The sequence below is a fragment of the Pelophylax lessonae genome (assembly GCF_965119305.1).
Source record: "Pelophylax lessonae genome assembly, chromosome: 5".
In the NCBI taxonomy this organism is placed as follows: Eukaryota; Metazoa; Chordata; class Amphibia; order Anura; family Ranidae; genus Pelophylax; species Pelophylax lessonae.
The window spans coordinates 330,244,500-330,256,844 of record NC_138772.1 but is presented as its reverse complement, the minus strand read 5'-3'; the positions used below and the strand labels follow the sequence as shown (position 1 = coordinate 330,256,844).

Genomic DNA, 12,345 nt, shown 5'->3' with positions numbered 1-12,345 from the left:
AGTTATTTCCATTTATCTCCTTTCAGTTTTGCCCGGAAAAAAAACAATTTTTTTTTTACTTAAGATGTTTCACATGATGAATTATTAAAAATACCAGACTGTAAGAGAACCTAGGAGAGGTGTAGTATTTTATATTTCTCTTCTGTTTTAAAAAATGATCCCTTACATCGCTGTAAGGAAAGACGGCTAATGAAAAATAGCCCAGAATTATTGTGAAACAATTGTCTGTAGTGTAATCAAGTCTGTTTTATGCCCTCCAACTACTTCAGGATATAATGATACATGTGTCATTAGGCAGCTGCTATGGATGCCGCAGGAATATAGAAGCAATGTGTACCTATTCTTTTTCTCTTCTTGTTCACTCTTTTAAACATAAATGATCTGCTATGAGTGTATTTTACTCAATTCATGTTGTATTCATGTTGGACTATGGTAAAATAGCAGAGAATATGTAAAACCTTGGTATATGTTTAACTACATGTGTGATTTTTAACCACTTGAAGACCAGCATGTTAAACCCACTTCCTGCCCAGGCCATTTTTACGCTTTCAGCACACTGCCTGACATTTACTTGGTCATGCAACACTGTACCCAATTGATTTTTACTGCATTTTTTGAGATAGATAGAGCTTTCTCTTGGCGGTATTTAATCACCACTATTTTTTTTCTTATGTTTTTACTTTGTATAAAAAGGCCAAACATTTGTATATAAAAAAAAAAAAAAGTTTCCTTTAGTATCTCTTAAAAAAAAAAATAAATTAAAAAAATCTTTCAGCATAAGTTTAGGCCAAAATGTTATCTGCTACATTTCTTTGGTAAAAAAACAAAGAAAACAAGTATATATTATTTAGACTGTGTGCAAGTTATAGAGTCTACCTCCATTTCTTGAGGCCCTAAAATGTCAGGACAAAAAAAAAAAGACACCAAAGTTACCCCTTTTTGAAAAGTGAACATTCCAAGGTATATAGTAAGAGGCATTGTGGGCTTTTTGAAGTTGTAATTGTTTTCGCACTTTTTTGGGGAAAATAGCGAAATTAAATTACAAATTAAAATACACAAAGTTGTAATTTTAACAAGATATCTCACACACACAGCATAGGAATATCTACAATTACACCCTCAAAATACATTCTTATACTTTCCCGAGTGAAAGGATACTACATGTATAAAAGGGCTTTCAACGGGCATAAAACATGTTTCTGATTTTGTGTCTACCTCGTACATTTTTGGAGGCCCCGAAGTGCCAGGACAGTTAGGAACATCTACAAAATTACCAAATTTTGGAAAGAAGACCCTAAAATTGTATTTACTAAGAGGCATTGTGAGTCTTTTAACCACTTTACCACCGGAGGATTTTGCTGTCTTACGTCAAGGCCACTTTTTGCGATTCGGCACTGTGCAACTTTAACTGACAATTGCGCGGTCATGCAACGCTGTACCCAAACAAAATATACGTCTTTTTTTTCCCGCAAACAGAACTTTCTTTTGGTGGTATTTGATCACCTGTGCGATTTTCATTTTTTGCGATATTAATTAAAAAAAGGGACAATTTTGATAAAATAACAATATTTTTCTACTTTGACAGTTAAAAAATATCCAATATATTAAATTTTTGTCATATATTTAGGCCAAAATGTATTTAGCTACATGTCTTTGACAAAAAAATTCTCAATGAGCGTATTTTTAACCGCTTTATGACCGGAAGGTCTTACCCCATTCCTGACCAGGACATATTTTGCGATTTGGCACTGCGTTACTTTAACAGACAATTGCGCAGTCATGCAACACTGTACCCAAATTAAATTTATGACCTTTTTATCCCCACAAATAGAGCTTTCTTTTGGTGGTATTTGATCACCTGTGCGATTTTTACTTTATGCGCTATAAACAAAAAAATAGCGACAGTTTTGAAAAAATAACAATATTTTTCACATTTTTTTATATACAATTCCCCCCCAAAAAATGTAAAAATCAAAATGTTTTATCATTTTAGGCCAATTTGTTTTCTGTTACATATTTTTGGTAAAAAAAATCGCAATAAGCGCATTTTGATTGGTTTGCGCAAAAGTTATTGCGTTTACTAACTAAGGGAAAGATTTCTGTCATTTTTGGTGTTTTTTTTTTAACTAGTAATGGCGGCGATCTGTAATTTTTTTGCTGGACTGCGACATTGCGGTGGACAGATCGGACCCTTGACTGACATTTTTTACACTTTTTGGGGGTTCCAGTGACATTACTACAGTAATCAGTGCTATACATATGCACTGTTAATGTAAAAATGACACTGGCAGGGAAGGGGTTAATTTTTATTGATGATCAAGGGGTTAATGTATGCCTGGTGCTTACTAACGTGTGTGGGAGGAGGTGACTGAGTGACACAGGGACAGATCGCAGGTTAAGCTATGCTGAACCCTGCAATCTGACCCGGCCTGTCACTTAGGAGATCCGCCCGCTTTGTTTACACAAGCGGGCGGATCTCCACACTCGATCCCTGATGATCGGGGAAGAGCAGCGGTGATCACCGCCGCTCCTCCCCTGGCCCGACTCCTGCTGTAACTGAATACAGCGGGAGCGAGCCTCCGGCGGCGCGCACGCGCCGCCGAGAGAGGGTAATGTCTGGTGGGTCTACGTCGCCAGACGATAACAAGCCACTTTGCCGCAGTACAGTCAACGTGACTGGTCGGCAAGTGGTTAAAGACTACATTTTTCCCACAAATGTTTGGAAAATAAAGAAAATTATTATTATTTTTTTTTTTTTACACACAGCTGTCAATTAGTAAGATAATTTTAACACACAGCAGGGGCATACTTAGAATTACACTCTAGAACACATTCTGTTACCCTCCCTAAATTATAGTTCTACCCCCAGAGGAGCCGCTTAATTTTCTTGTGGTTTCTCAGCACACCTAAAGATGACACATTTCACTCACCCAGCACTTACCAACACATCTTGATATATTTCAAAGAATTTATTATGGCAATATTATCCTTAATGAAGAGAGGATTAACAAGTGTGCCTATATAAATAATCAACAAGACAATGACGTTTCTCTGAGAGATGTGGTTAAACACCTGCAGTATTATGACTATCAGTAATTAACAGAACTAAATTGCTTTTACCTACCAACAATACATAAAGAATGTCCTTTTGTCATGATCAGGGGTTAGGCTCGAAGACCAGTTGCTAGAGCAGTAGCAGGACTACCACTGACCAGCAGGATAGGTACATAGGCAGTCACCCTGGAGGATGACACAGGCTCATCTGAGGTGCAGAGTTTAAATACTAATCGGTGTTCACCACTTGATGGTAAAATTGGATTTTGCTGCATGCTAGTGCATAATCAAACAGAAGCATAGTCAGTAAAACAAGCCAAAGGTAAATAACAAGTAGTTGCTGGTTGGGATCAGGCAGAAGCGTAGTTGAGGAACAAGCCAAGGGTCAATAATGAGTGGTAGCACGATATGGACAGCAGCAGAGAAAACGAGAGCAAGAAACTGGCTGAAGAGAGAACAATAATCTGGCAAACAAGAAGTGCAGAGACATGGCCTAAATAAAGAAATTCATGGGAGGAGCAAAGAGGTCAAGGTTCAACAGAAGTCAAGGCACAAGGCAGAGTTGTCCAGTGGATCAGACAGGATGCTGTCCAGCATTTCAACACAATTATATGGTGTGGATAGAAAACCCCGGCATTCCAAGATCTGAGTCTTTAGGTTATATACCATATACAAAGGCAAAATAGAAGAAGGTACAGAATGCCTAAAATGGAGTAATAAGGATATGCTTTGCCAGTCCACTTATAAAGCAACGTTTTCCTAAATTGGAGTGGGGGGGGGGGGGGTTTGCCTCAGATGCCTAGTATGATAGTAAGGTGTGCCAACATCCCTTTTTAAACGGTTTTGAAATTTTGTTGGTTCCTCAAGCCAACAGAGAAAATATGGGTCTTTTAAGGCAGTAGAAAAGAAAATAAGAAGTATAATTCGATTTTCATATGCGATTTTTATATAAAATATATTTATTTGTTCGTGCTAACATAGATCATAAAATGTGCTTCATTTGGGCAAGTGGCCCAAGAGTGAGTAGTGATAAAGAGTAGAAGAAGTAACATGTGTGAGATTGGTGACTTTAAAGGATGCTCTGTTATCCATGCGATTTCTGGATTCTACATGAGACATCCCAGTCCTACGCGTTTCGGCTCTTGCCTTCTTGCCTATCACAATATCTATAAGTATATTAGATTATAGTGAGATATGTATCTTTCTTTTTGAAAGATACATATCTCACTATAATCTAATATACTTATAGATATGGTGATATCCGTGAAAAAGGCAAGAGCCGAAACGCGTAGGACTGGGATGTCTCATGTAGAATCCAGAAGTCGCATGGATAACAGAGCATCCTTTAAAGTCACCAATCTCACACATGTCACTTCTTCTACTCTTTATCACTACTCACTCTTGGGCCACTTGCCCAAATGAAGCACATTTTATGATCTATGTTAGCACGAACAAATAAATATATTTTATATTAAAATTGCATATGAAAATCGCATTATACTTCTTATTTTCTTTTCTACTGCCTTAAAAGTCCCATCTTTTCTCTGTTGGCTTGAGGAACCAACAAAATTTCAAAAACGTTTTCCTAAATTAACTTCAAAACAAGTGAGGCAGCCAACAAATGTTTTTGATGGCTCCAAAAAATAGGGATTCATACTTTTTTTTTTCACGCATTCTTTATTTAAAGCATAACTCCAATTTTGTTGAGAAAAAAACATTCCCCTCTGGGTGATCTATGTACATTACAAGAATTTTAAGAAACGTTCTATCAGCTGTGCAGCTGCAGGGCTCTAATGAGGAAAGCTGCTAGGCCTGCATCCCTTTAAACGTGTTCCTATTGGGAGTATTTCACCAAAAATTACATTTTTATTGCATGGAATGTCAGAAATCTGACTCGTATCTTAAGTAAACTTCTGGGAAAAATGGTGAACCAATCACACAAGCAGGAAATTATGTTTCTGGGGTGTGTGGTCAGTACACACTCTGTGTACAAAAAAGCTCCAGGTAGCCATATTGCATTGCAATTTCAGAAAATTACAACAGCTGCAGATTGAAAAGGAAAGGTAAATTTTAATAACATTCAATTACAATATGATTTGTATACGCTATATTCTTTTTTCTTTATTTGCTATTTTTTTTCCCCACGAAAGTGGAGTTACCCTTTAATGAAAAGCCTTCCAATTGTATTACTAATATCTTTTCTAAAGACTATGTAATGTGAATTTTTACAATTTATATGTTCCCATACATGATCCAGGAGAGACGGCCTTCCCTGATAAAGTGAAGTATTATGAAGCAATTCACCTATCTAGAACTCTAGATTGGTGCAAGGACTTCACACAGAAAAAATTGTGTCTTCTGTTCCCTTCTGCTGCCTCCCTTCGTTGAAATATTTTCACTGTAAAATACACGTAACTATAGGACCATCCTTCAGGTACAAGCAGTCTCCATTGATATTACCTTTCTGATCCCTGTGATTGATTACCGGGACTTTGCACCTGGATTGGATTGGATGGCAGGCATTTCCTTTGCCTTCTCCTTAACAATACCTGTAGACTCCAATACTTCCTAGACAATAATAAACTTAAATCCCCCTTAGAAATCTGTGCAATGATTGATCCTCCTCTAGGTAACTAGAGATTAAAACAGCTCCTAGTTTTTTACACTACTTTACACAAATGGGGCATTTCTACTTCCAAGCCCACTCCTTTTTAAAGATGTATACTGAAAGTGGACTGCCAAGTAACTCAATCTCCTACACATACTGATACATCATAAAGCCCCCTTGACACTTTAATATCTCCTTTCTTGTTAAATCAGGGAAAAAAATCTCTAGACCCATCGTTTACACCTGGACAAAGGGACAATATCTTGTATTTTACGCACCATTTTTTTTATTGCCAGTAAGTTCCATGAATCAGGTAACAAGATCCTGATAAGATGGCGCAGGGTGCCCAGGATCCTCCATGAATGATCTCATTCCTTACCTCAAACTTATTCTTGGGATTTGGAGAATCTACTGGAGCTCTATTTCATATCTTCTGGTCCTGTGCTTAATTTAGACCTTTTTGGATGAAGGTATGTGGATTGATTAAAACACATGTAGACCTGCCCACTTGGGGGTGGCTTGTTGCATGGGTGTCCTCGTCACCTCTAACACCCTGAGCCTGATCCAAACCATCTGACACTATCAGTTCTGTCATAGTAAATGATTGAGACCAAAAAGGTTGCAGTGAATAAACGATTTACAGCTCTTTTTAGTTTTGAAGCAAAAACAGAGTAATCAAACAAGAATCAGAAATATTACAATCATTGCAAAGGAGAATCCTGAGTTCCCAGCCTAGGATTAATGCCTTTTTACTCAGCACTCAGGATCCAGAACACTGGCCACACATACATACACAAACAAATGTGTATGTATGCTAAGAGGATAGTGTTCCAACAATGAGCAATACTTCAAATAATAAATGTAGTTTGAGAGTGACCGCAGATAAAGTTATACTATATGACTTTAATGCAAAATATAAACAGTGTAATGCTATAATATCAACTTAGCAGAGTGCACTCTGTACAGTATACTGACAGGTGAACTGCAAACGTCTCTTAGAGAGTGAGGCCTTACTTATCTTCACCAACAAGGAATCCCACAATCCAAGAAAGTATTTGTAATCCAACAAAGGGAAAGGGATGTTGAACTACAGTATGTTCCCCAATGTAATAATATTTGTAATCCACAGAGAGGCAAATACAGTTTATCCTGCATGTCACCACAGATTAGCAGCCTAGAACTGGATTGAGGGCTTAAGGCCTGATGCACCCACCTCACACTATATTTATATCGGCAGTGTCTGGTGGCTTGACTAAGTGTCAATAAGGCCTGATTAAAGTACATAATCTATATGCCCTTTCCCGAATCAGCCTAGATCTGTATTGTAAGAGAGATGTAGACACTGGATGTCTCCCACCCAAACCGGCAGATCCGTTTCCCTCTGCGACCAGGCCCCGCTCTCATCAGCGTCTCAGGTCAGCAACCTTCCGCTCAGCCATGCCACCAAGACTCCTCCACACAGTCACACTGCTGACTTCACTCCGGTGTTCATCACTAGGTCTCAGCCTAAGTTCCTGCAATCCGCAGCAGCTCTTCCCCTTCTGTTCAATACGCTGTCCTCGAGGCAAGAGAGCGAAGCAAAGTCCCGCCTCCCTTTATATAACCACCCCCAGCAGGCTCCACGCGTCCTGATGCTCCCTGGGAGAAAGGTCCCTCCGTCTCAGCAGTCCACGATCCCGGCTCCTCCTGGACCATACCCCCCCACTGCAACGTTCATGCGTTTTTGTTAGTGGATGGATTTACAGCTGCAGAATTATTACACTCAGTAGCCTTGTAGAGAATCTGTTGAACAAACATATCCAACTCTCAGGACTTCATCACCGTGTACAGCCTGTTATATACCATATATATTAATAGATGTTTAGTGGAGGGATAGAATATATGAGGATATATAGATGAGAGACAGGCTATTATATGGTGAGCACTAGAAGTAGTAATAGGAGAGTTGTAGGTGATGGTGAAGCAGATAGGTTCTGATGTCAAGTATAGTGCAGATGGTAAGAGGACACAGATGGAGTATACTTAGACAGAGTAACCTAGTGCAAGGATAGTTGAAGGTAGTCCCAAGAGCTAACAGTCTATGCAGATGATAGTGAATAGATAGATACAGATAGTCTTGGTAATTGCAGTAGATGACAGTAGGAGATTGGTTAGTAAGAATCCCCTGCGGGGTACTTATCACTTAGGAAGGTTTAGTAGTAACAGTGTCCATTGGAGAAGGGTGATCCCGTAGCGAGATACGGATCACCAGCGAGGTTTCCGGCTTCAGGTTCAGCGAGGGAGAATGTCAGCAGCTCCGACTTCACAGGAAGAGGTGCGGTAAGCATGTGGTTTGAACGAGCGATGAGTGGAAGCAAACCGGCGATTGAAATAGCCACTCATGGCGGCGCTCAGCAATGATGTCATCCGGTCTTAAAGGTATATGCGTCTCTTGTTATACAAGATGGGACGCAATTAGCAGAGGAGAAATATGGAGACAAGGGTACCAGAGGTACCAGAATATTACAGTACCCCCCCCTTAAGGCCGGCTCCGGAAGGCCTCTAGAACTGTTTTTTCCAGATATTTCGAGTGGAAATTGCGAATCAGTCTAGGGGCATGTATATCGGAGGTATCCAGCCAGGTGTCGTCTTGGGGCCCATAGTTCTTCCATCGTACAAGATACTGAAGTCTTCTTCTATGAAAACGGGAATCCAAAATTTCTTTTATCTCAAATTCTTCTCCACCTTCCACTTGTACAGGAGGTGGAGGTGAGATAGTAGGCCTTATTCCTTGGTTAGGAACATGGGGCTTCAGTAGAGACACATGGAAGACAGGATGTATCTTGAGATCTACTGGCAGTGTGAGTTGTACTGCAGCTTTTCCAATAAGCTTCTCTATTGGAAAAGGTCCCAGAAATAGAGGTCCAAGTTTTTTACTAGGAATTTTTAATCTCAGATTTTTTGTAGAAAGCCAAACAAGATCCCCAATGGCATATTGGGGAGAGGGTTTCCTACGGAGGTCGTAGTACTTTTTTTGTTGGCTATGAGCATGGGATATGGTATTGTTGAGTAATCCCAGAGAATCCTTTATCTGGGCAAGATAATCAGATGCTACTGGATTACTTGATGGCAAGATACGTGGAGGAAGGAGTGTGGGATGAAACCCATAATTCAGGTAAAACGGACTTTGCTTAGTAGTGCTATGAGTAGCGTTGTTATAAGCGAATTCCGCCAGCGGGAGGAGATCTGCCCAATCGTCTTGAAGATACGAAGTATAGCAACGCAGGTACTGTTCAATGCACTGGTTAACTCTCTCTGTCTGTCCGTTGGTCTGAGGGTGGTAGGGAGAAGTAAGGTTACGCTCTATTCGCAGTATCTGACATAGAGCTAGCCAAAACTTTGAGATGAATTGTGAACTACGGTCAGACAGCAGTGTTTTTGGAATACCATGTAACTTAAAGACATGTTTTACAAGTAATTCCGCTGTTTGTTTGGATGATGGTAGTTTTCGAATAGGAGTGAAATGTGCCATCTTGGTCAGATGGTCCACTGACACCAAGATGGTGTTGAATCCTTTGGAAGGTGGTAGTTCCACTATGAAGTCTAAGGATACTACTTCCCACGGAACCTGGGGTATCGGTAAACTACAAAGTAACCCCGATGGTTTCGTGTTGTCAATTTTAGACCGTGCACAGATATCACAAGATGAAACAAACTTTTTTACGGTTGTTTTCATGTCTGGCCACCAAAATTGCCTAGTGAGTAGATTAAGAGTTTTAGTCATACCCATATGTCCTGCCATAGGTACATCATGTGACAATTCTAAGATCTTGGTTCGCATAGTAGGGGGTATGTATAGTTTATCGTTGTAGTAGAGGAAGCCTTCTGCGTCAGCAGTTAGTTGTGGTGGAGGTGAGTCCAATCCTATGCTGTGCAAAATGTCCTCCTTCAGGGAGCGAATGACTCCGATAATACGTTCAAGTGGTATTATAGGAACTGAGGGAACCTCAGTACAATCTTTCTCGGCTAGTCGTGAGAGTGCATCTGCTTTTTTATTTTTGTCTGCGGGCGTGTAAGTCACTAAAAAATTAAATCTCAGAAAGAATAACGACCACCGTACCTGCCGGTGGGAAAGAGTTCTATTAGTTTGAAGGTATTGGAGGTTTTTGTGATCAGTATATATCAGAATTGGCAATTGAGTGCCCTCTAGTAGATGTCGCCAATTCTCTAACGCCAATTTTATGGCTAATAACTCCTTCTCACCTACTGGGTAGTTCACCTCGGGGCTACTTAAGGACTTTGAGAAGAAAGCAACTGGGTGAAGAGGTGAGGTGTTTGTTGGTCGTTGTGAGAGAACTGCTCCTACTGCCATATTAGACGCATCTACCTCCAAGATGTATTGAAGGGATGGGTCTGGATGGCATAGTATGGGGGCAGTAGTAAATCTTGATTTCAGCAGAGAGAATGCTCCACTTGCTTCTTTTGTCCAAATAAATGGTTTCTTCGTGCTTGTAAGTTGTGTGAGAGGTTTCACAATCGCAGAGAAGTTCTTAATGAATTTCCTATAGTAATTAGAGAATCCTAGGAACCTTTGTAATGCTTTGTGAGTGGTTGGCACAGGCCAATCCAGAATGCAGGATATTTTGCTCATGTCCATTTTGATTCCACTTTTAGATATAATATATCCTAGGAATAGTACTTCCTCTTTATGAAACAAACATTTCTTTGATTTAACATATAAGTTATGTGCAAGTAGTCTTGACAACACAAGTCTCACATGTTTTATGTGCTCAGGTAAGGAATGGGAATAGATAAGTATATCATCCAAATATACTACCACACAAACATCAAGAAAGTCTCGGAATATCTCATTTATAAACCGTTGGAAGGCTGCGGGAGCATTACATAGCCCAAATGGCATTACAAGGTACTCAAACAGTCCGTATCTGGTTCTGAATGCCGTCTTCCATTCATCCCCTTTACGGATTCAAATTAAATTGTATGCCCCTTTTAGGTTCTAATTTTGAAAAAAAAGAAGCCCCACGCACCTGTTCGATAAGTTCAGGAATAAGAGGTAAAGGATAACGATCCTTTATTGTGATGGCATTTAATTGTCTGAAATCAATGATAGGCCTAAGGCTAGAGTCCTTATTGCGGACGAAGAAGAGCCCAGCAGCAGTGGAGGAAGTAGAAGGTCGGATGAATCCTTTTGCCAAGTTCTCATCCAGATACTCCTTAAGATGAGAGAGTTCATCCTGTGAGAGAGGATAAACATGTCCGAAAGGCAACTTGCTATTAGGGAGTAGATCGATACAACAATCATAGTCCCTATGGGGAGGTAGCATTTGAGCGTTTTTCTCAAGGAAAACCTCCGATAAATCCTGATAACACTTGGGAATCATGTCATCCGGCAGTACAGACAGGATCCTATCATGTGTGGGGAGGTTACACGTCGTCTCACAATAGTGAGAAGAGAAAGCTAACGTTCTTGTTTTCCAATCGATGATTGGTTGATGTATGTGTAACCAGGGAAGTCCCAAAATGATTGGAAAATGTGGTGAAGTTAATACATCAAAGGTGGTGGTCTCCACATGAGACTCGTCAGCAGTTACAAGGAGTGCCTGTGTCTGACTGGTGATAGGACCAGAGGATAAAGGGGTACCGTTAATAAAACTAACGGAGACAGGTTTGGGTTTTGAAACAATAGGTATTTTATTAAGGGAGACAAAACAAATATCAATGTAGTTTCCACAAGATCCGGTGTCAATCATAGCCTTGGTGGTGATCCTAGTTTGGTCCCACTGCAATGTTAATTGAACAAAAAGATAAGGATTAGAAAAGGAAGTTGTGAGTCCCCCTAACAAGACATTTGAACACTCACCCTCTTTCCTGCGGACAAGAGGACAGTCGTCTTCCTGTTGGAGTAGCCCGGCGTCCTGACGGAGCCTGAGCTCGCCACCATGTATTATAAGTTCAGCGGCTTCACTCAGAAGCTGGTCGGGGCGGCGCCGGTGGAGGTTTACAGCCCGCAGGGTTTCCGACCATTTACTAACCCTGAGGCTCCAGCACCCATTTTTGCAACACCGACAAAACTTCCAGGTGAATCCTCCGCTTCTGACTCCCGGATCAAAAACAGAGTGCCAGAGCTACAGAAACTTTTCCAGAAACCTGATGGCATACCTGTCCACTTAAAAGGAGGATATTCTGACAGACTTCTGTACCGAACCACTATGGCATTAGCACTCGGAGGGACCATCTATTGCCTCATAGCGATCTTCATGGCCTCACAGCCCAAAAAAAATAAATGAGTCTGGGACTGATCACAGCTAATGTCAAACATCTAAGATTTTATTTTTGTCAATATATCTATCTTACTGAGCGTTTTACATGTTACTGTTGAGTTCCAAAAACATTTGTTTTACTTTGGGGGGGACAAAAGGTGTTTTGGCCATTTCCTCAATCACATAGGCTGTGAGTACTGATCAAATAAGGCATGATTTATAAAGCTGGCTGTATTTATTGGTAATTCCTCTTCCATTCCTATGAATACTCTTATGCAGATTTAAGAAATGATCTTTCTGAACAGAGCCCTAACCGGGATATAGTGCAGAATGTTTTTTTTTTCTATTCAGTTGTCTCGAGCTGCTCAGGTCATCTTACCAGGTTGATTTAACTCTTGTAACACACAGGTTGTGTTAATGCAT

The 12,345-nt window shown here is 40.2% G+C and overlaps 1 protein-coding gene across 1 annotated transcript; it reads left to right on the top strand.

The window, feature by feature from the left end:
* The first annotated feature begins 11,558 nt into the window (after window positions 1–11,558).
* Window positions 11,559–12,072, top strand: LOC309557144 (cytochrome c oxidase subunit 7A2-like, mitochondrial). Its single transcript, XM_082259799.1, has one exon. It carries the CDS (start codon window positions 11,602–11,604, stop codon window positions 11,947–11,949), a length of 348 nt encoding a protein of 115 aa, XP_082115925.1. The 5' UTR covers window positions 11,559–11,601; the 3' UTR covers window positions 11,950–12,072.
* Window positions 12,073–12,345: the final 273 nt, after the last annotated feature.